Source organism: Gopherus flavomarginatus, chromosome 3, assembly GCF_025201925.1.
Source record: "Gopherus flavomarginatus isolate rGopFla2 chromosome 3, rGopFla2.mat.asm, whole genome shotgun sequence".
Lineage (NCBI taxonomy): Eukaryota > Metazoa > Chordata > Testudines > Testudinidae > Gopherus > Gopherus flavomarginatus.
Window position 1 is genome coordinate 23816083 of NC_066619.1, and position 25328 is coordinate 23841410.

Here is a 25328-nt window from a genome sequence, read left to right on the forward strand (position 1 = left end):
GCAGTTTTGTAACCCCCCAAAAAAATCTACATTTGTAAGTTGCGCTTTCACGATAAAGAGATTGCACTACTGCACATGTATGAGGTGAATTGAAAAATACTATTTCTTTTATCATTTTTACAGTGCAAATATTCATAATAAAGATAATAAAAAGCGAGCATTGTACACTTTGTATTCTGTGTTGTAACTGAAATCAATATATTTGAAAATGTAGAAAAACATTCAAAATATTTAATAAATTTCAATTGGCATTCTATTGTTTAACAGTGCCATTAAAACTGCGATTAACTCAAAAAAAAAATCAACCACGATTAATCGCATTAATTAACTGTGATTAATCGGCAGCCCTAGTTTAAATATGAATATATAGTACTATAGTAAATGAAATGATGAATTCACACTGCCATGCCTCTTTTGCATAATGTTGATTGCTAATTTGGCTCCTGGACCAATGAGGTCTGAGTATCACTGATTTAGATGGTTCATCAATATGTATCAGCTGTTCAAATGATGCGCATGGCAAGTTCAGGCAAAATATTCCTCAAGGTGTTGTGCACTAGATACACCACTACCTCGGGCTTACTATTTTGGGATGATTATCCCTATCTTAGTAAGTCTGAATTCATTTCCAAGTTGTACTATTTAAATTCCATAAGACAAAGGCAACTGCAATCTCTTGCTGATGCCTTTGAAGCAATAGTAAGAATTCTTTTGGAAGTATATATTACATACACAGAGTTACTATGCAGCTCAAAGCACTGTGCAATAATCAAAAATCATCATCTGTCATCCATTTGAAGCATACGGCAAAGGTTCATCAGCTGACATACCGTGAATTCTTAAAAAGATCAATACAGGCAACTTTCTGGGCAAGATGTATTTCATAATGCACTTAATCACCATTATGAATAGAAATCTCTAACTTTTCAAGTTGAGGATTTCTTGTTTGAAGTTTTGCAAAAAGTTAGGCAGAAACTCACAAAGACAGACAATTTTGGTCTTCATATTAAAAAAACATTTCTTAGCAATGTAAAATTTGAAGAAGCGAGCATTTCTGGATCTGTAGAAATAAACTGAAGAAAAATTCACTTCTACTGGTGCCTGCACTTTAGCTAGTCTAAGAATAATAAGGACTTAAATCTTCAAAACTAACTAGCATCAAGGGTCTTACGTTAGGATTAATAGTTTTAAAGGTATTGAAGACATTTCATTTAAGCTTAGCTAAAGGGAAAATGATTGGTCAGGAGATGGAAACAAAGCATCAGGTTAGTTTCATTAAAGGAGCTTCTTACTTGTAGATGTACTATCAGATAAAAATACATTCCTGTAGTTTGTGACAATTAACTATCCTTATGCACTATTGTACTGGCTGTATGACCACAGTCCATTATCTCTCCAGGAAGCCCTTCAGCGGAAATTGGAAAAATCAGTGTTTTCTGTGAGAATAGATTTCCTGTTACTGCTTTTGTTCTCAGAGCAGAAAATCCCTTCTGCACAATCAATTGTGCTGAGGACAAACACTATTTCTACAGTAATGAGGTTATTTTGTTTTAGTGTTTTTTTGCAAAGGGCAGAGGAGGTTAGGGAACACAAGGATCTCCCCACTCCCAATGACAGGAACCTGACAGCATTGTTTTAACAATAAATTGTGTTTCCTTTAAATAATCTGCCTCTTTTGATAATGGAATCTGAATTTTTGAAAGCAAAAAAAAAAAAAAAAAAGTAGTAGTAAAAACACATCACTTCATGTCTCCATAAAATTGTGCTCAAATACCACAGTGATGGGCATATTAAACATTTAACTAGATAAAAAGGACTTTTTCCAATAGAGGTTTCTGCCTGACTCCTCACCCAAAAAAGTAATTGTTTTATAGTTTGAACGTTCTCTTTACCACTAACTTCACTTTGATCTAACAGCTCACTATGATTTTATAAAATTAAATCTGATCTGTTCCTGCCAGCTATAACATAGAAGTGAATTAAATGGTTTGGGTTATTTACAGGCCAAAGTATATTTATAAAGGGACCGTGCCAGCAGAAGGGGGTTTAGATGCAATAATCAGGATAACAGCATACATAAACTTTAACCATTACTATAGTTTAGGTAGAGGTATTTTTCCATGTAACTTTAACTAAATTCAAGATTACAGATCAAGAAGGGAAGAGAAACTGCCTTCAAGGGCATAAAACAACATCGTATTTCTTGCTTTTCAGCAAATTTAAAGTACACTATCTGAGATACTGCACTTTGAATGATCTGACTGCAAAATTACTTACAGTCAAATCCATACATTTCCTAAAATAAGTTTTCTAGTTTTTTGAGATAAGGACCGCTTTGGCAGGTATCCCACTTAGGAACACCACAATACATGTCATCCTATAGTGGAGAATTTTTACATTAAAAGCCTTGATGTAATAACTGCCTCTTTCAACACTGATAAGAGGTTCTCTCTTTATGGAAAGCAATGAAAAATTTGTGTAGACATTTTTCTTTTTTAAAGATTTATTCACCTAATTTGGTAATTGGTGTTTCAAGATAATCCTTCAGCCTTTTCAAGCATGTGCTTCCATTTGTTTTTAAGTGTACTTTATTTTATTCTTCCAGAGAGTAACTGTTTAAAAAGCTCTCAACACATTAATAAGGAAACATAAGCATTACAAAAATAAGTACTCGGTCAATATGCTCTTGCTTTGTTTACAATCTTTCCAGTGGTAAACCTTTTATTATTAAAAACAACTAACATATGTGCCCGTTTTTGTTTTGTAATGACTTGTATTACTTCAATTTAACAGTGAGGCCAATTTTACACATATTGTGCAACACCAATTAATGGTATGGAAGTCACAGGGCTAAATACAGGCTTAACAGAAGAGTATTTCTTGAAGCTCTGCAGAACTAAAGGTATTACAGAGTAACAACCTACCTTTTAATACCACAGTTAAGGAAAACACTTATCTGTATCTGGTACAATCAAACCACTATTCTCTGATCTGCCAGGATACTAAAAAGACATAGCAATATTTATAAATATTGGTTTATAGCTGCCAATTTTTCATATCTAATTATTGTATTAAAGTCATGATGTGCTAAAATCTACCTTTGGTATTGGATTCTTGATTCAATCTTTACCAAGAGAAACTCTCCTTGTATATATTTAACTTTCATGAAACAGAAAACAGTGTAGCCATCCATTTCTACAATTGGAAAAATGGCTTATTTTCAACATGTTATCTATCATTCCAGGTAGAAGAGGCAAGTTTTAACACATTAGTTGACTGAGGTAAACTTAAGGCAGGGGATGGGTTTACCTCAATCAAATACCACATGTTAATACTACTACTGCCTTATCTATACTACAGTGTTACCATGTATTGGTTAGAGTGTTAAATACACCCATTTCTCCTAGTGAAGACAAGGCATTAGTTACACACAGGTTGCCCCTTGTAAACTTTTGATTATAAAACTAGTATCTCAGCAGGATGCATTTCGATTTTACAATCTTGTGTCAGGTTTACATACTGCTAAGACAAACTTATCTTCTAGTGAAATATCTGCTGCAGGAGACTGAAACGTCAGTTTTAATTAAAAACATTACTTCCAAATGTAATTCATGTTTTATACACAGTGACAAGAGTTGGTGCCGAGATGTTAATTTCCAGGCTACTGACCAACTTGGCTAGAGCTTAAGTAGAGCACCAAGTTTTAAGAGCACAAAATAAAAAAGTTGGGCCTGGAGACATAGTGTCTGGAAACAATTTTGCAAAAATTGTGCACACCTTTGAACTAAATATAGTCCAGTATTTTTTTTGTTAAAAAATCATGCTATTAAATTCATAGGTAGGTATCTAAATTGGTAGGACTTTCTTAAAGGTACAGAATGTTCAAAGGTTCCCGACTTCAGTGGGAGCTTGTAGGTGTTGAGCAGTTTTGAAGATTAGGTGACTTACAAAGGGCTTGTCTACAGAGTGCTGCAGCACACTGCAACAGCACTTAGTGAAGACACTACCTATGCCAGCGTAGGTACTCCACCTCCCTACAGGTGGAGCTATGTTGACAGGAGAAGCCTGTATGTAACAAGGGGTTAGGCTGCTATAACTGCATTGCTTAGGGGTGTAGATTTTCCACAGCTAAGTGACACAGCTATATCAACGCAAGTCTGTAGTGTAGACTAAGCTAGAGGAACCTAAATAAGAATTTTAGGCACCCGTTTTTAAATAATCTTGGCCCCAGTATTTAGCTAAAATGCTATCAGTGAGTTGAGCTGTTGCTTGATGTTTATTTGAGATGCAGAAGTCCCCAAACTTTTGAGGGTTGCGTCCCCCCCTTACTTCTGTCTGTGCCCTCCCCCCCACCGCCCAAGAAGGGAGCCACGGCTCCTCCACGAGAGGACCATGCGAACAGGAGTGAGGGGGCCGAGGCTGGGGCTAAGAATGGGGCCGCAGCCAGGGGCCGAGGCTGGGCGCAGGGGTGGAGCCACATCTGAAATGTGGTGGGGGCCAGCAGCCACGCCTGCGGCCAGGAGCAGCTCCTGGCCTTGCCCCCTGCCTCAGCCCCAGGCTGGGAACTGAGTCACATCCAGTGGCCAAGGATGTGGACTGGCTCAGGGCCAGGAGAGGAGCTGCACCAGGACTGGGCCAGGAGCCAGGGACATGGCTGGGGGTGGGACCGGAACAGAGCTGTGGGCGGAAAGGGGCTAGGTGGCACTCCCTCCCCGTCCCCCTAGACATTCCTTCACGACCCCTAAGGAGGCATGCCACACACTTTGGGGACCTCTGCACTAGTGGCTAACCAAATTCCTTGGTGCTGGCAGGTCCACTGTCAGCAATGCAGTATTTATCAGGATATCTAAAAAGTAGCTACAGAATATGGAAATCACAGGAGCAACCTGGTTAATTCTGATCACAAGCTGAATTTACAAGAGTTGGAACTTAGGGAAAATATCTTGTTTAAAAAGATTGATCTGGAAGTCACACAGAGATAACTATTGCACTTCACAATACCATTTTAATTTAGGGGCAGTACTGTGCTTCATGTAACTCATTATCCAAGCCAAAATACATCTTTATTTCTAGAGAAAGGAGGATCTGTTAGTTAGCCATTTCCATTAGAAGGATTACTTTAATTCTTTTTAAAACAATTCAAGAATAACGTTCTGAAATCTTTTGAAGGGAAGGGAGATAATGAGAATGTTTTCTGATCTCTGCGTGGGGAAAGGGACTATAATGCTCAAAAATTATGCTTTTCTCAGTTAGTGTAATGGTCATAAAAATAATGAAAGCATAATATTTACAATATAGGTTTCTCCCATAATTTTACTCATGTAATTTAAAATCTACAGCATTTAGTTTGGCTTCAGAGGTACCTATATAAATGGCTCTCATTTCTTCAACAATAGCTTCTTGCTTTCTCAGGTTACAGTATTTATTCATAGTAGGTTGCAACATAATGAATTTTGAGTTCTTGTTTCTGAACGGTTTCTCATTGACGCTTTTCTAAACATATTCATGGATGGTGCTATTTTTCTGTTATATGGTGAGAGTATTGTGCATCCACTTAACTGGTCTCTCCTTCCATTTGCAGGGCAATGAATAAATACACAAAAGGTCTATGTTTTGGAATGGACTATCTGAACTGCTGTTTGATGCAAAGGAAAAAAATCAAGCTTTTCCTAGCAACATGGTCAGAAATAGCTCCATCTAGGAAGATGAGTAAAAGCAGAATCTAACAGATACTTCTTGGAAATCAGAAAGCATTTCTATGAGAAAATCATAGGGGAAAAGACCCCACTTTTTATAGTATTTCTTTTTCATTTCACATTTTTTATAATACTGATTTTTCTAAGTCACCCTAACAAATGAATCTCAGAAAATTTGATACTTAAAGTGAAAGTTTTTACCTTGAGTTTAAACAATAAAGTTATGTAAGAGAGGGAAAAAAGCCCTAAAGCTGTTCCCATCTCAACTTTTCAGGGAAGTTTTGCCTTTTTTTTTTTTGGAAGGGGGAGGCAGGTGAGGGAGAAGGCTTTATAGAAAAGATGAGCAATACATTTTGAACTAAACACAGTTATACTTGGTGCTGAGTCGGGTGTCCTCTGGCAAGAAGTTTCATAGTTGAGGTCTCAACAGAGCAGGGGTTCTTAAACTGGGGGTCGGGACCTTTCAGGGGTCATGAGGTTATTACATGGGGGTCCCAAACTGTCAGCCTCCACCCCAAACCCAGCTTTGCCTCCAGCATATATAAAAAAGCATTTTTAATTGATGAGGGTGGGGTCGCACTCAAAGGCTTGCTTTGTGAAAGAGGTCACTAGTAAAAAAAGTTTGAGAGCACTGTGCTAGAGAGACTATTCTGCCCCAGCTCTGAGAGTCTTGTCTTGAGTAACTTAAACTGTATTGGCACTGTGCAGTGCAGTTGTCTCAGTGGGTCACAGAAATTGTCTCAGAGGTAATTAAGTACCAACCCATTAACAGACCTGTAGACTGGGACCAGGACATCAAACTTGTATTGGAAATTAATGGAGAGTCTTGAAATCCTTGGATCGCATGTGCAATCCTTCATGTCACCCTTTGTTGCTTAGGAGACTGGCCACTCAGCTGCATCAGCTGCAGCTTCTATGTTGTGGTTATGCTCATCCCCAGGTAGTCAGTTTCAACAGTCTAACCTGCTGGTGACAAAAACTAGCATTACAATGCGTTATGTCCTCATCTAACACGAAACAGCATGTTCGGGTCAGCTGAAGGTGGAAAATATACATTATTTGCTATAAATAGCTGTCTGTAGCAAAAGAAGTCCAGTTTTACCCTGAGGCTTCAAACCATTTTGATGTTCACAGTCTGCATTCTATCAGTGTATTGATGAAGGTTTATTAAAAGTTTGTTGCCATTTCTTCCATCATTTCTGGTTTTTCCTCACTCATTTTTCCACCCATTAGACACACAGAATCATAGGGCTGGAAGGGACCTCGAGAGGTCATCTAGTCCAGTCCTCTGCACTTAAGGCAGGACTAAGTATTGTCTATACCATCCCTAAAAGGTGTTTGTTCAACCTGCTCTTAAAAATCCCCGATGATGGAGATTCCACAACCTCCCTAGGCAATTTATTCCAGTGCTTAACCACTCTGACAGTTAGGAAGTTTTTCCTAATGTCCAACCTAAACCACCCTTGCTGCAATTTAAGCCCATTGCTTCTTGTCCTATCTTCAAAAGTTAAGAACAAGTTTTCTCCCTCATCCTTGTAACAACCTTTTATGTATTTGAAAAATGTTATGTCCCCTCTCAGTCTTCTCTTCTCCAGACTAAACAAACCCATTTTTTTTTCCCGATCTTCCCTCATAGGTCATGTTTTCTAGACCTTTAATCATTTTTGTTGCTCTTCTCTGGATTTTCTCCACTTTGTTCACATCTTTCCTGAAATGTGGCACCCAGAACTGGACACAATACTCCAGTTGAAGCCTACTCAGCGCGGAATAGAAGGGAAAAATTACTTCTCACGTCTTGCTTACAATACTCCTGCTAATACATCCCAGAATTATGTTTGCTTTTTTGGCAACAACATTACACTGTTGACTCATATTTAGCTTGTAATCCACTATGACTCCCAGATCTTTTTCCGCAGTACTCCTTCCTAGGCAGTCATTTCCCATTTTGTATGTGTGCAACTGATTGTTCCTTCCTAAGTGAAGTACTCTGCATTTGTCCTTATTGAGTTTCATCCAATTTACTTCAGATCATTTCTCCAGTTTGTCCAGATCATTTTGAATTTTAATCCTATACTCCAGGCCCACACAACATGCGGCCTGAAGAGCCTCACTGTGCGGCCCGGGGGGATTCTAAATCCCCTGCACACGGCGATCTGCGGGCAGCCCAGAGCCCTTTGAATCCCGGCCACAGCAGGGAATCAAAGGGCTCTGCATTGCCTGAAGCCGCGGGGAGCCCAGAGCCCTTTAAATCCCAGCTGCGGCCGGGAGTCAGAGGACTCTGGGCTGCCAGCAGAGATTCCCAGCCGCGGCTGGGATTTAAAGGGCTCAGGGCTCCCCTTGGCTGCAGGCAGCCCAGAGCCCTTTGAATCCCGGCCCGTGGCCACTGATTGCCCCCTTCCCGGACTGCTGCCCCAACTGCCCCCCAGGACCCCACCCCCAATCTAAATGCCGCTGCTTCTTGTCCCCCGATTGCCCCTTCCCGAGACCCCTGCCCCTTGGGACCCCAGCCCCTATCTAAGCTTCCCTTCTCCTTGTCCCCAACTGCCCCCTCCTGAGACCCCCCACAATTTCCCCCCAGAACCCCACCCCCTACCTGTCCCCTGATAAACCACTGGTACTCCCATGCCTATCCAACTGCTGCCTGTCCCCTGACTGCTCCCTGAACCTCTGCCCCATCCAACCCCCCCTGCTCCCTGTCCCTTGATTGCCCCCCGGAACCCCCTACCCCTTCTCCAACCCCCAGCCCCCTTACCGTGCCACTCAGACCAGCGTGTCTGGCTCCCTGCAGCTCCAGACACGTTGCTGCCATGCTCCCCCGCGGAGCTCACAGCCCCCCGCCCCCAGCACCTACCTTCCAGATTTGAACACCTCAAAATTCAGGAGTGCTCAAGCTCAGTTTGGGCAGCTGTTATTTCATTTCTCCCAAATCAAATATACTGATTCACTGTAACTCGCTGTAGAAAAAGTAGGATAAAATTGAGCAAGAAATGCTTATTAGGACTGGAACTGCTATTTTCAACAGCCATTGCCTTTTTGTTTGTTTAAAAGGAAGACCGTGGTTTTGCATTGGCAAATTCTCCATAGAAAGAAAGCGTGGAACAAAAGAATAATAAAGGCACCTCAACTTTTTCTCATTTATGGAGGACAGTCTTATAATATGCATCCAGATATCCTCCAATCACACAAGCTGAAAATTGTTCCACTTTACTGCAGCTCTGTAACCATATGGGAACCAATCCTGTCTGTGTTTTGTGCACATCCAAAATTCCTGCTGAATGACCGGCCCTGGGAGTGTTATCAGTGACCCAGGGCTGGGGTGGCAGGAGGTGTGAGGGCCACTGGTGGGGTGGAGCCCAGGGTTGGGGCAGCAGTGGGGTTGGGGGAGGGCACTGGTGGGGAGGAAAGAGGGAAGCCCAGCGCTGAGGCAGCAGGGGGTGGAGGTCAGTAGGGGGAGAGCCCAGGACTGGGGCAGCAGAGGGTCCGGAGGGGAGCCCAGCCAAATTTTTTTTTTGCTTGGGGCAGCAAAAAACCTAGAGTCGGCCCCGCCGAGTTCCCCCAGCTGCCAGAGCCCCGGGCCCTTTAATTTGACCCTGAGGGCTCCCAGTCACCTCTTCAGCTAGGAGCCCCTGGTTGATTTAAAATAAAGTATCACTTCCCCACCCCTAACCTTCCTTTCTGGCCTACAGCTGTTTTGGTGGGGCGGCGCTGGGGAAGGAGGGTTTGTTTCCGCAGGGCTGGGCGGCCCTGGGGCGGGGTGTTTCTGTGGGGCTGGGAGGTTTCAGCCCTCAGCTGTTTTCTTTGGAGTAATGTGGCCCTCGCCGCTTTACGAGTTGTGCAGGCCAGCTATACTCCAAAAGCACTTGCAACCCATACCACCTTCGTATCATCTGCAAACTTTATAAGTGTACTCTCTCTGCCATTATCTAAATCATTGATGACGATACTGAACAGAACAGGACCCAGAATCGATCCCTACGGAACCCCACTCATTATGCCCTTCCAGCACGACTGTGAACCATTGATAACTACTCTCTGGGAATGATTTTCCAACCAATTATGCACTCACCTTATAGTAGTTCCATTTAGGCTGTATTTCCCCAGTTTTTTTTTTATAAGGTGGTCATGCGAGACAGTATCAAAAGTCTTACTAAAGTGAAGATATACCACAGCTACCACTTCCTCACTATCCACAAGGCTTGCTACTCTATCAAGGAAAGCTATCAGGTTGCTTTGACACAATGTGTTCTTGACAAATTCATGCTGACTGTTACCTAGAAAATAATGTGGTGATAAGTGTGCGCAAATTGATTGGTTATTTGCTTCATCATCTTTCTGGATATAGAAGTTAAGCTGACTGATCTGTAATTCCCCGGGTTGTCCTTATTTCCCTTTTTATAGATGGGCACTATACCTGCCCTTTTCCAGCCTTCTGGAATGTCTCCTGTCTTCCATGACTTTTCAAAGATACACCTCTGCCCCAATAAAATGCGACCCGATACAACATGAATTTGGATATAACGCGGTAAAGCAGCACTCGGGGGGCGGGGGGGGAAGCACACTCCGGCAGATCAAAGCAAGTTCGATATAACACGGTTTCACCTATAACACTGTAAGATTTTTTGGCTCCTGAGGACAGCGTTATATCGTGGTAGAGGTGTAATTGCTAATGGCAGATATCCCCTCAGTCAACTCCTTAAGTATTCTGGGATGCATTTCATCAGGCCCTGGTGATTTGAAAACATCTAATTTGTCTAATTTTTGACTTGTTCTTTCTCTATTTTAGACTCTGAGCCTACCTCATTTTCACTAGCATTCACTGTTAGACGTTCAATCGCCACCAACCTCCTTGGTGAAAACCGACACAAAGAAGTCATTAAGCACCTCTGCCATTTCCACTTTAAGGCCAGAAGGGACCAACACGATCATCTGGTCTGACCTCCTGCACATTGCAGGCCACAGAACCTCACCCACCCACTCCTGTAATAGACCCATAATCTTTGGCTGAGTTACTGAAGTCCTCAAATCATGATTTAAAGACTTAAAGTTACAGAAAATCCACCATTTATACTAGTTTAAACCTGCAAGTGACCCATGCCCCAGGGCAGCAGAGGAAGACCGACCGACCAACCAACCAACCCATCCACCCCCTATGGTCTCTGCCAATATAACTTTGGGGGGAAGGGAGAGGAGAATTCCTTCCTGACCCCAAATATGGCGATCTGTTAGACCCTGAGCATGTGTGCAAGGACTGACCAGCCAGACACCTGGGAAAGATATATTTGCTGCTAGCAGTCACAGATCAGTTACCTGCCATTGTAGGCAGTCTCCTCATACCACCCTCTTCATAAACTTATCAAGACCAGTCTTGAAGCCAGTTCTGTTTTTGCCTCTACTGCTCCCCTTGGAAGGGACTATTCTAGAATTTTACTCCTGGAATGGTTAGAAATCTCTGTCTAAATTCAAGCCTAAACTTGTTGATGGCCAGTTTATATCCATTTGTTTTTGTGTCTACACTGGTGCTTAACTTAACTAACTACTCTCCCTGATATTTATCCCTCTGATATATGTACAGAGAGCAACAATATTTCCCCTCAGCCTTCTTTTGGTTAAGCTAAACAAGCCAAGCTCTTTGAGTCTTCTCTCATAAGGTAGGTTTTCCATTAGTCTGATCCTTCTAGTAACCCTTCCCTGCACCTGTTCCAGTTTGAATTCATCTTTCGTAAGCATGGGAGGCCAGAATTGTACACACTATTCCAGATGAAGTTTCAAAAGTACCATTATACAAGACAATAACTCTTCCATCTCTCTACTGGAAATACCTTGCCTGATACATCCTAGCACTGCATTAACATTTTTCACGACTGCATCACATTGGCAGCTCATAGTCATCATGCTGTGATCAACCAAACACACCCAGGTCTTTCTCCTGTCTCTTCCAATTGATAAATTCCTAGCTTACAGCAAAAATTCTTGTTGCTAGTTCCTAAGTGTACGACCTTGCACTATTCAATTTCATCCCATTTCTATTACTCCAGTTTTCAAGATCATCCAGATCTTCTTGTATGATATTCCAGTCTTCCGCCATATTGGCTATACTTTTCAGTATAGCATAATCAGCAAATTTTATTAGCACCCTCTCTCTTTTTGTGGTAAGGTCATTACTAAAAATGTTAAATAAGATTGGTCCCAAGACCAATCCCTGAGGAACTCCACTATCAACCTCCCTCCATGATGACTTTCAGATCTACCTCTCTGCCTCCTTCTGTCCCAACTAAAATCTCAGCCCCTCTCTCTGACATCTTGTGGATGTCTAGCCATCAAATCAAGCTAAACATGGCTAAAACAGAGCTCCTAATCTTCCCCTCAAATCCTTCACACTACATCCTCTCTTAATCACAGTGGACAACACCACTGTGCTGCCTGTCACTTAGGCCTATAACCTGGGCTTCAATTTTGACTCAGACCTCTCCCTAAAGATCTCCCAAAGATCATTTTCTTAGACAGGTGATGTGGTCAAAGCAACAGGCTCTTTGGATTCTTCTACTGGCTGCCCATTATTTGTCATATCAAACAATCTGCTTGTCTTCATGTTTAGAAATGACCTTAATGAGCAATCCCCACTCTACCCATAATCTCTCATTTGCTGTCAAGATGTCAACTTTCGCCTCTAGTTGGCCCATGACATCAGCCTCCATCATCCACTTATTACATTTTCAAATGTAATAAGGCTCCTTTGTGTTTTCTCCCATGCTGACCCTTACTCGAGAGGAGCTTCCCGTACAGATTTCCAAATCTACCTCATAACTCACCTTCAAAACCCACCTCAAAATTCTCTTATGCTGTAATGCCTACAAAAAAATTGACAATGGCTGCTGATGTGCTGAGACCACTGCTTATCATACTGTCCAGTATTGTCTCACTGCTTCCTTGTGCTCCCCAGTCTGTCTATCCATGTATTTTGTTTCGGGGGGTTTGTGTAGCTTCTATTAAGATTATAAATTAATTGGGGAAGGGGACCATATTTTGTTCTGTTTGTAAAGCAGCTAGCACACAGTGGCCCTGGCCCATGACCAGGGCTCCGAGGTGCTACAGTAATACAAATAATATATATTCACTGTCACTGAAATCCATATTCAAATGTCGCTGTAGTCCATGGCATTTTATAATCTCAGAGTCTCATATAGATGTCAAATAGCTAGGTGAGAGAAATGAGTCTCAACAGAACTCCACACGACAGGGAACTAGGTGAGGAGAGGCACGTATCCATGTCCAGAATCTGTTTGCCAGATTAAATTAAGATTAAATTATTTTGTCTATAGTCTGTGACAAGTAGAAGGATGAGGGATTTAAAAATGCTTGAATTAGTTACCCCCCAGCCTCTAGTAACTGTCATGCCAAAAAAATACATGTGAAGAAAACAATGAGTTTGCATGGTTATGCATCCATAAATAAAATAAAATAAATAAATCTGGAAATGCTACAGTTGAGGAGTCACACATACAAACTACTTTCTTCCATATGCCTATGCTTTTCATACTATCAACACATTGTTTCTCATATAAAGCAATAATACATTTTTTTTCTATTATCCTAGCTCACATATATATCCTCTTAATATTTTGGCCACTGCTTATGTCATAAAATGAAATTTATTCTTATAGATTAAGCCCAGAAGACACAACTGTGATCATCTTATCAGACCTTCTGCACAACACAGGCCAAAGAATTTCAACTAGGAACTTCTACAAGAAACTTTTCTTGCCTAAAAATTTACCCCAAAACATCCCAACTTCTTAAGTAATGTTTCTCCCTCTTTCCTAGATGGGCAGATGAGAACTTTTGTCCTTACTAGGGAGTAAGGGATCATTCTCCTCCAGTCTTTCCCAGAACAATAGCTTCTGGAAGGTATTACTTTCTTATTAATGCAAATATTTAGCTGTGCTATAAACTAAACAATTTTCATTTGCAACAGATCCTTCAATTAAAGGCAACAGGTCTGCAGAAACAACTTAATTCTGCAGCTTCTCAGAAATAATCCTCAGGGTCAGATTGCAGGACATGAATGGCTCAAAAACGAAACCTGCATGTCAGAGTAAGTTTTTGTCCGTCTCTCCATCCCTCCCAAAATACCCCACTATCTTAACTGTGGGATGTTCACAGCAGAAAAATCCATTTCTTGGAAGAAGGAAGGATTAAAACAGTAATTGTTTACAATAAGCAGTGTCACAATAAACGACAAATTACTGAGGCACCAGCTTCTAACAAGCTCTCTTTGTGATTCAATGGAAATTTCCAACAAGTCACAAGTCAATATTTCCGTTAAGAGAAACATTAGGAGTGCAAAAGTAAAGGGAAACAGACTTCTAAGAAGTTCTACTAGTGATTACTTTCTTCTTTAAGGAAACAAACAACCTCCTTCTCCATCCAAGCCAGGACAGATCTTAATAAGGATGGATTTAAGAGAAACATTAGGAGTGCAAAAGTAAAGGGAAACAGACTTCTAAGAAGTTCTACCAGTGATTACTTTCTTCTTTAAGGAAACAAACAACCTCCTTCTCCATCCAAGCCAGGACAGATCTTAATAAGGATGGATTTGTGACAAACTGGTGAATCTGTTTGTACAACTTATATATAAAGAGACCCCAGCATAAAGCAGAATTTGTATTGGTTTCAGACTGCAGACTCCATTTTGGATATTGGTTCTTTATCTTCTCTGCTGTCATGTTACCTCCACATTAAACTGGAATTCCAAAGGCTGGGGGCAAAGGTCTAATCTTAGAAGGCCACTGACTTAACTGCTCTACCAATGAACTAGAATCACCCTAAAATAGGCTGGCTCCCACCTAGATGAACTGGTTTATTCCAAGAGAGGTTGCCTAGGAATAAAGTCACTTGGTAAGGGTCTAGGATTATCTGATTACACTGATCCAGTAACCTCAGTAACCTCACTGAGGGACCGAGTGGTTATAAAAGGACTTGGAGAGGGGAGGATGGAGAGCACCGCTAGGAAGTTTTGGGCAAGAGGTGGGGAAAAAATGGCCAAGGTCAGAAAAGGTGAGCAGGATGGAAAAGACTCCATGTTTCAGAACACAAGCCATACATTGCAGGTGGAGGACCCTCGACATACACAAAGGATCCTGACTCCAGCCCTAAGAATGCTCAGGAATGGTCAGGAAACTGAGGCAGGGAAACATATGTCAGGTTTATTATTTTTGTATAGATCTGTGTATTTCTCATGCACTTAAGTGCAATGGTTTTAGAATCTTGTGCAAAGTGTCTCTGCATTTTATGTATTACATCTACAACATATCCCTTGAAATAAACTGTGGAACCAGATCACCACATGGCTGGAGGAGTTCTGAGAGAGAATGTCTTTAGGCTATAGGGGGAATTTAAGGAGTCAACACCAATTCTAAGGTCTAAACAGTTGGACCGCATACATGGGTGCAACTCAGAGGAGACCCCAAGACAGGCTCTGTTCAGACTCTGGAGGCTTAAAACACATGGGATTCAGCATCTGTATGCCCTCAAAGCAATCTGATGAGTTACCAGAAGGGAATGCTCAACTGGAACCATGATAGCATTGCTGGTGTAAAAGGACACTTAAAGTTGCATTGTAACTGCACCTTACAATAGACTATCTTCATATTCATGGGTTCTGTAGGTAAAAACTTGCCTACCAATTGAATGGCTGTCTTGAACTCAGGAAGTGGCTGCTACTTAACATATCTCTTGTGCTTTGGCAGCAAGTACAATCTGTGGGAGTCCTGGGCCTCAAAATTCATCACATCTTCAAACGCTACATGGAGGAAGATGCACTACTCAGACTTAAGGGGAAAGCATTCAGTTTTGGATGGTTGTCTCTCTTTGTCAGCTCCCACTTGTTCAGTCTGGATCCTCAGAGTAACGATCACCTTCTTTAACAAGAGGAGAGAAGGGGTAAAAGTGAGTCTCATCTTCCCCGATCCCACTGAGAAAATTCCGCTTCTTCTAGTTAAACTAGATCAAAACCATTTGTTTGGCCTTTTCTTGCTTCTGAATCTCTTTGATTTGTGTTTCTTATTACAAAAAAGTCAGTTTTTTCTTTGACCGTTTTCTGGCTTGTGAAGGTTGAAGTCGAAGTCAAAACCAGAGCACAGGGTTATCGTCTCTTCAAGTCCCGAATTCTCTAGTGAGTTTTGGAGAGAAGGAGTAAGATTCCCACAGTATGTGTCGTTTTAATTCTATTTCTCTGAGAACATTTGAGGACTACAAAATTGGATCCTTCAAGTATCCATTTGCCTGAAAATCAGGCCTGAAGCCACCAGACAGGGATAGGAGGAGCACGTAGGGATTTAAATATCAGTTAAAAATGTTAAAATTATATCAGTTAACTGAAGTTGCTCCAGCAGCGGGGTGGCGTGGGGCGGCAGGGGCTGGGGTCACACCGCCTGGCATGGCCACTCCAGCCTGCTTAGCCCAGGGCGGCTGGCACAACCCGGGTCCCCTGTGGCCTAGCAGGGGCTGGAGTACCTGCTGGCCTGGCCAGGTGTGGCAGGGGCTGGGGTACCCGCTGCCCCAGCACAGCCGGGGTGGGGTTGCTCCAACCAGCCAGGCACATCAAAAGCAGGGGTTACCAGTTAAGGGTTGTGTAACCTTTTACATCCCTACAAGCAGAGTTTCCCCATGGGGAAGGATGGAACAGTCCCCAAGTTCAGGGGGGTGGGAGCAGACACGCACAGGTGGAGAAGGAAAGGCATGTGGATGACATAGGTTACTGGATTCTCCACAGAGACAATGGTTCACTGGAATCCACTCAGACATCTTAGTGCTGTCACCATGCACACAGTAACTGGGAACTGAGGTGATAAGATCTTCCCCAGAGTCTGGACTCTTTTGCAGCTGTGGATCCTTTGTGACAGAGCTGAGCAACCATTCTGAGTCTTCTCCTTCTTTGACACATTGGTCCAAGTGGAAGACAAAAGACAGGAAAATGCTTCAGTAAAACCTTGAGCCCAAAGCTCAATAAGAGTAGATTTGCTGGTTCCCTTAAAAAAAATAAATTAGCTTTGTCACCAGAGGTCTGTAGCCTACAGTTTGTGCTGCTTTGAAGACAAGGAAATCTGGGAAAGGCTTAAAGGGGCAGCCTCATAACTCTGCCAAGTCAAAGAGATCCAGTCTGCCTTCAGATGCCTTTGAAAAGAGTAGAAATATTCACAGTTAAGATGGTGGGATGGAGGGGACAGAGTACAACTGAGTCCACTACACTCATGTTGAAAATACACAGTAAAATCATTCTTACCTACCCCAGCACTAAGTGCGTAACACAGAATAGCGAGCACTGGCTGGTATACAAAGGCAACTTCGGTTCACAGCTAAGTTGTCTACACAGCTAACTATCTTAGCTCCTGAATTGCATCTAAGGAGATTGTGACACTGGTTGAAAAGCAAGTGTATAGTACACGGCCAATGACAAAGATACTAAAAGAAATACCCAAGAGAGAGGAGAATCAAGCAAAAAGCCTACGAGCCTGATTTATAAAAGTGGTGAGTACCCACAAATGCCACTAAGGTCCATAGAAGCAGCAGATGTTTAACACCTGGGGGGCTGGGTGAGAAACAGATTGCCAGATACTCATTTTATAATGTTAATTGTCCAGCTTAAGTAATGAAAAAGATTCTAGATGCTACATATGTGAACATACGTTTGTAGGGAAAAACTGATATGATATTATCCAAGATATTACATATTAATAAAATAAAAGCATTTATTAATCAATATGCACAAGAGGCATAGGAGGAGGAAAAATGAATTAAGGTTGAAAAAGTATACCCAATACCTATTTCCCCAAGGACTAGGCCTATTAATATGGGTGAAAGATACCTACATTCAGGATCATGCTTTCTGCAATTTCAAGGAACAGAACAGCTGTGCATATAGTACACAAAAAGGGTGCACATGCAACACTGCCAGTTTTTGTTTTCGAATACTTAACTGTGCTACCTTAACATTTTTTTTAAAGACTTTTGTATGGAATTGTAAAAAGAGAGAACACTTGTGAGGTTAGCCATTAAATGCTTACTTAAGAGACAAAGTTAAACGACTAACTGTCAAGAGTCAAAATGAATGTAGAATTTTAGAACCAGACTGTGATCAAGTTTCCCTTTGTAGACCTCCGCCCAATGTAGGTGAGATACTAGAGAGCAGATGCATCTCAGCTAGTTGCGTGTGTCAGCACTGTGCAAACCACTTACAGGCTGAAGCCCGATACAGCTAAAATTTGTGTAAGAAAGTTAAAATATAATGCAAAAGCTATGTTCTACTTTCTGTAAGACAATTTTCAGTTCTGAAGTTTTCAAAAGCATGCTCTCCTCTACAGATGTTTTCCCAGCCAGCATCTGTAACAATCTGTGAGATATTTCAGTACCTGGTAAAATGAAGTAACATCACTTTTATTCTATAAGTTAACAGTCCAGTCTCCAGCTCACAAGAGTCAAGAAAGCTAAAAATATCTACTGCTGCCCAAGCTACACAAACTCCTGATTAAACGTCTCTGTGTGTGTGTGCGCACCAAGAAAAGTTCACAGTTATAGCCTACAGCAAAATTATTATATTGGTCAAAATTGCAATAGATAATAGCAACTTGTGAGCATACTATACAATTTATACGAGTTTTATTTCAGCACAGAATCAGTTAAAATATTTGATCTGTATTTAGCATAGCAATCTACGCTATGGAAATAAAACAGAAGACCCACAAAGGCTTGTTTTCTGATTCATCATGCTTCTCCAAATAGATTAGTTGTGGCACGTCTGTAAAGAGTGTGAGAGCAGCTTTATATATTGCTATGATTGAAAAGGTTTTCATTTCTTACAAAGAGGACTCAAAGAACACAAGTAGCTGTTACAGAAAGCAGACAACTCCCAACCTTGTAGTTGTCAAAGGGACTGATGCCAGAGCTAGAGACTGTATAAAAGAAGAACAAGGGCTGTTAAGAGCAGTCTGTACTGCTCTTTTAAATTACACTTTTAAAAAAAATAAACTTTCCTATCCTCCCAATATTTATTGCTCCATCTTCCTTAAGCACTTCAGTAAGTCCATCAAAGATTAACCCTCTTTCACTGTTCCTTTTATATGTACCATCTTATAACGTAATACAGTAAAACAATAGGCCATTCGTCAACCTCCTACTTCAAAAAATAAATAACTTTGTGTCACAGAAGTTTGTACCGTATTAGAATGCCAAAAAATCTAAGTGAATTCCAGTAGATCCTGTATCTAAAGATTAGGCCGAAAAATTGAAAGAAAAGCCAGAGAATAAGAATTAATAGGACACGAGTAGGAAATTGGACTGTCAAGAATTGTGCAATATTCCTAAGGTTGTTACAGTTACTTTGGTCCACCGCCGTTTATCAGTTTGTACATTCATGCTAAACACACAGCTACTTTTAGAACAATAATTCCGTTAATTAAAAATTTATCACTGCTTTCAATCACAGCAAAGAAAATCTCAGACTTATAAGATTAGACACAAATCATTCGTTAAGCACTTACCAAGCAAAAAACAGTAAAAATGTAAAATGGTAAAAATGGACCATCAAACTGAAGCACTCTGGAATATGTTTCTCCTTTAGTCAACAGCTTTAAAAGGTTTGGATGCACTGGACTTCATTTTTAATGCTTAACTTCTGAAGGGTTTCCAGAGGAATTGCAGAACTTCCTGAAGATGTGATGAACCCTGAAGAATCCTAGTTATGCACCGTGTTCCAATGCTAGCTATTCCCCCAAGGACATCATATCTGCCAGTTAACATTAGTCTCCATTGTCCCAGTAGCATGTCAAGCTGCTATTAATTGAAATATCTGACTGAGCTTTAGAACATTTCAGCCTCCAAGATTGTTCAAGCTACCCAACAACTCCAGATATCTTTAGATACGTCACTGTTTCATAATATACACTTTAAAGAGATTGTGTATACTGAACACACACCATTCCTGGAAGCTTAAATGTACCAATAATGGAAAAACTACTCAGCTGCAATGTAGCATTATTGTAGTAATTTAAAAATATGATCCTGAACATTCTGTGTATGCTACAGATCCACAAACACACAAAAATGATCATAAACATACATAATTCCTCTGGCCATCATTTTGCCAATTCTTTTGTTTTCTATACAAAAGGCACACCACCCATCTCTCTCTCCAAAATCCATAGCATTTTTTGTATACTATTCCACTTATTTGTTACATAGTGTAATAGTTGGATTTTTATCTAAAACGTCACACTTAAGTACATCACTCAAACACTCCACTTCTATAGAAAATTGCTTGCACGCAGGAAATTAACAAATTTAAACCTTTGTAAGTCAGCATTTTGCCTATAGGCTCAAGATATATTTACATCAGGGTCCTCAGTATCTATACTATTTATAATACAGTATGCATCAGAATGTTTAACATGAAACATGTATGTGTGCATATATCCTTTTTTTTTTTTTTTTATAAACACACACTAAATTATTTCTTTTGTATTTTACCTTACTATTAAAATACAGAAACGGTTATGTGCATGTTAGAAAAAAAAATAAAAAGAGGAATAATCAACAGGAAAAAACTAATATGAACTCAAAATGTACAAACAATATCATAGGTAAGGATCAAAGGCCAATAGACTTTGTGTTCTGAACATGTGTATATTGCATACAGAAAATGCAAATACAGTAGTAAGATAAAGTTTTTTTTTGTTTTTAGAGAAGTAAATTTCTCCATACCAAGGATGTCCCAGGCTTTGTTGAACCAAGTACAGAGTAGGAGTACTTGTGGCACCTTAGAGACTAACAAATTTATTTGAGCATAAGCTTTCGTGGGCTACAGTCCACTTCTTCGGATGCATAGAATGGAACATATAGAGAGGAGATATATATACACATACAGAGAGCATGAAAAGGTGGGAGTTGTCTTACCAACTCTGAGAGGTCAATTAAGTAACAAGGGAAAAAAAACAACTTTTGAAGTGATAATCAAGATAGCCCAGTACAGGCAGTTTGATAAGAAGTGTGAGAATACTTACATGGAGAGATAGATTCAATGTTTGTAATGGCTCAGACTGGGAATGGTTGGTAATACAACTCCCACCTTTTCATGCTCTCTGTATGTGTATGTATGTGTCTGTATATATATGTTCCATTCTATGCATCGGAAGAAGTGAACTGTAGCCCACGAAAGCTTATGCTCAAATACATTTGTTAGTCTCTAAGGTGCCACAAGTACTCCTGTTCTTTTTGCGGATACAGACTAACACGGCTGCTACTCTGAAACAAGTACAGAGTGATTACGCTCAGCCGGCATACTCAGAGTTTTGCTATGATTTAATGAGAACAGTGCACCTCTTTTGAACCATATAAAAATCTACAAAACATTGAACATATTTAGCTGTATAAAATTCCTAGAGCTACATTGCTGTTTGAACCTTTTCCAAGAAGTTTTTTAAAAGGAAAGTCTCACCACATACTTAAATTACAAATTGCATCCATTTCAACAGAGCTCCTTCTGTATGCAGTTTAGGTGATGTTAGATTATATTAAATTATATTGATAGAATATTAATACATCTGTCTAGACTCTTTCCACCACTCCCTCAAGTTTTCCAAGAAATTCTGAGAAAGACCCACACAAACAACAGGGGAAACAAACCACACAGTAAGAAACAGTTAAACTGACTATACATAAAGTGCTGTCAAATACACAAAGTAGATAGTTGGAAAAAAGTGAGAAAACTATCTTTGTTTACTCATGTTAAGTATTACTTGTAGCAATGGAAGATAAAATATTTTCAAAGATAAATGATTTTAAATTGACAGATTTTAAGTTGAAGACAGAAAGCTCTACAGAAGAGCTAAGTAGACAGGACAGACAAACACAAAGCATATAACCCCATGATACATTTATCACAAACCTCAATAACTGCATAATGCTGTAGCCCTTGTTCACGTGTCCTCTACCTAACCCCAGTGGATGACCTCAAGTCTTTATATTTTCTCTCAACCGTAAGCTCTCTGGGACAGGTATATTTCTTTTGCCTGTAAAGTACCATGAATGTGTGTGTCGCTGGAGAAACATTAAGTACAAGTGTAATCTACAGAAGATTCCTTACTGTAGAAAGAACCCTTAGATTCTTTTGCAGCACGCGCAGTTATTAAAGACACAGAACAAATCATCTAACCATAACAATTTGATACATAACTTGTACAAAGAGCATTTTGAGGCCCAATATCAATTATCAATAATTTGAATTCTAGAAGCACCCAGAATGTGTTAAGTGCGCGCGCACACACACGCACAGTCTTAAGTAAAAAGAGCTTACAGTCTAAGGCCCTGATTCTGCAAAGACTTTAAGCACATGCCTAATCTTACTTCAGTGGGACTACTCCTCTGTGTAAAGTTAAGAACATGTGTAAAAATACATAAGACCAGGGCATAAGGCCTTGATACTTGCTATCAGATTCACATGGGTGGATCCATGTGCCAGTGCGGAAGCCTCATGACTTTATTGGAACTCAACACAAATGCAAAGGTCCACCCAAGCAGATCCAATTACAAGAACACGGCCCAAAACAGTGGTTCTTAACCTTTACTGCAGCCTGCACCCCTTTGGTTCTTAAAATATATTCCCACATCCCTTATCAAAAATCATTGAAGTAGGTCAGTTCTTTAAACCTAGATATATTTTTGTTTGTATATTACAGTAATCGTTAAAAACTTATAATGTTAATACATAGGTTTGATGAAACAAAGTAGTTGTACTTATGTACCTGCGCTTAATTTGTGTTTTCGATGATTTACCTTCTAAAAAAAAAAATAACTGGCATGTCTCACCCCCCTAGAAAGGGCATCTCAGACCCCCAGTTAAGAACCACTGGCCTCAGATAACAAGTATCACACAAGAGATAGGAAATAGGGATGTAATAAAAAGGCACGCAATTTTAATATACATATTTTTTAAAAAGTGTTAGTTATACCAGCTGCTTCTCAACCTAGCCATTATTAATCGGCTAATTAATCTTAGGTATCATGCAATGAGTCACCCAAAACATAATGCAAGCAGTCCCATCTCATATCAGACCTTACTAATGAACACATACAATCTAAAGGTACCTTCTTCCTCCCACTGCCTGCATTTGCTAGTTGGCTTGAAAAGCAGAGCAGATCTCTACGTTTACAGGTGACATCAAAACTGAATGAAAGACCAGATTAGTATATAACACATACCAAACTAATCAGTCCCCTTCTGTTGGATTGTTCCTATAGGATTTGTTTTCTTTATCGCTATTAAACCCTCTTCCCCACCTACCCAAGAAAAAAAAAATGTTGGTAGAGATGAACCAGACCCTTCTATAATGTCACAAAGACAACTAAAAATACAATAAATTTCAAATGATAAATTCAAGAAAAAATATGAAATTGTTTACCACCACGATTAATAAATTTAACCCACTTCTAGTGTCTGAAACCCATTTCTGTCACAAACAAACTTATCTCCCAGCATTTTAAAGAGGTACAAATAAAATATTGACATACACTAGATTAAAAAAAATGATTTGCAATACGCAGTTCTAAAGCAAAATATTTTACACACACAGACATCTGCACCTCCAATTTGGCAATCCAATTAGTTTAGCAGCCCCTAAAGCCCAGTATTATTGTGTACAACCAAATACATGGAACTGAGCCAGTCTCTCATATATCAGAGCCCCAAATGAACTGTGGAAGAGTGGGTAAAATATTACAGCTCTGGCCTGGTACCCCACTGCCACCCCCAGTAGTCTCTGGAGTTCCTGACCATCATCTTCAAGATCCCTGCCTTTAACCCCAAACTCAGAGTGACTATCCTGCCTAAAAAGCCACTACATGCACCCAAACCTCCTCCTCTCCAGAATCATTACTTCTCTCAAATTCATTGCACCAAAGCTATCCTCCAAAGGCACCCCAGCCCAACACCACCACCAAAACCACCACCAGGCCCTGAGCTACTGCACCAGATCCCAGTCCTCCCTCCCCCAACAAAGTCCTGGGCTCCCCCCCCCAATCCCCAGCCAGACCATGGGCTCCACCCCCAATTCCCAGGCTCCCACTCCACTTCCAGTCCCTTGTACCCCCCCACCAGCTCCTCCTCCCTCAAGTCCCAGCCCCCCTCACCAAGTCCTTACCTCCCCAGAGATCCTAGCCCCCTCCGCCAGGTCCTTACCTCACCCTCCCGGCAGTTCCTTAGCTCCCCACCTCGTCACGCCCATCCATCAAGTCCTTGGCCCACCCCGTATCTCAGCCCCCCCAAAGTCCTTCTCCCCCAGTCCCTATGTCCCTACCCCATGCTCCCCTCAAGATCTTCGCGCCCCCCCCGGGTCCTTGGCTTCCCCTTAGATCCCAGCCCCCCCACTCCTCAGATCCTTGGCCCGCCCCATATCTCAGCCCCCCCCCAAGTCCTTGCCCCCCCTCCCCGATGTCCCCCCCACCGGGTCCTTGGCTTTCCCTTAGGTCTCAGCCTCCCCCCCGCACCCCTATCCCTCAGGTCCTTGCCCCACCCCTCAGCTCCGCCCCCCCGATGTCCCTGCCCCACGCCCTCACCAGACCCCCGGGCCTTGCCCTCCCCGCACCTCTCGGTCCTTGAGGCCCAGCAGCAGCACCTCCTCCATCAGGGTGAGGCGGGTTTCCTTGGAGTCGCCCTTCTCGTCGTCGCCCTGCTCGTCCCTGCGACCCTCCTCCTCCGGGCCGCCCCCGGCCACCCGCTCCTTGTCCGCGGCGGCGCTGCGGGAGGCCTCGGTGCGGCGCTGCACCAGGCCCGAGCTGCGCTGGGTCAGGGAAGTCATGGCTCCGGCCGGCGGCGCGCGGGAGGCGCGGGAAGACCGGGCCGCGCCGGGGACACGGGCTCTCGCTAACCGCGCCGGGGCTGCGGCCGGCCGGGGGGACACATGGGGGAGGGCTCGGCCGCGGGGGCGGAGGGGCCGGCTCCCCCTACGGCAGGAGCAGCCGAGGAGGCGGCGGTCGGGACGCGGCTTCTCGTCCAATATGGCGGCGCTGGCTGATGTCAGCGGAGGATGTGGCAGTCTGGGCAGGGGGAGGGCACCGGAAAGAGCCGCGGCCGGGGGGAGGGACCCTGCGGGGCGGCTCGGGGCGCGGAGATTCCCCCCCAGGGAGAGAAGGGGGGCGGGGGTCCCCACTGGGAAAGGAGAGGGGGCGGTTGGGGGGGGCAGGGGTCCCCCACAGGGAGAGGAGAAGAGCGCAGTTGGGGGATCCCCAGGGAGAGAAATGGGTGGGGGGCTGAGATATGGGGTGAGCCAAGGACCTGAGGGGTGGGCGTGTGGGATCTAGGGGTAGCCAAGGACCCGGCGGGGGGAGAGGGCTAAGATCTTGTGGGGGGCGTGGGCAGGGTCATCGGGGATGGGGGACAAGGACCTTAGGAGGGGTTGATGGGGGGCAGGGTCATCGGGGATGGGGGACAAGGACCTTAGGAGGGGTTGATGGGGGGCAGGGTCATCGGGGATGGGGGACAAGGACCTTAGGAGGGGTTGATGGGGGGCAGGGTCATTGGGGATGGGGGACAAGGACCTTGGGGGGCGGATGGGGGGCAGGGAGGAGAGGAGAAGGGGGTAGTTT

At 42.3% G+C, this 25328-nt stretch overlaps 1 protein-coding gene across 1 annotated transcript in view; it reads right to left on the bottom strand.

Annotated features, from left to right (window-relative positions):
- The window catches only part of GOLPH3 (golgi phosphoprotein 3), a 46678-nt gene extending 22101 nt beyond the window's left edge, over window positions 1–24577 (bottom strand). The window contains exon 1 of the mRNA XM_050944770.1: window positions 24329–24577. Coding sequence (XP_050800727.1) covers window positions 24329–24541 — 213 coding nt within the window. The 5' untranslated portion in view covers window positions 24542–24577. The remainder of the gene's footprint in view (window positions 1–24328) is intronic.
- Between the last annotated feature and the right edge of the window lie 751 nt (window positions 24578–25328).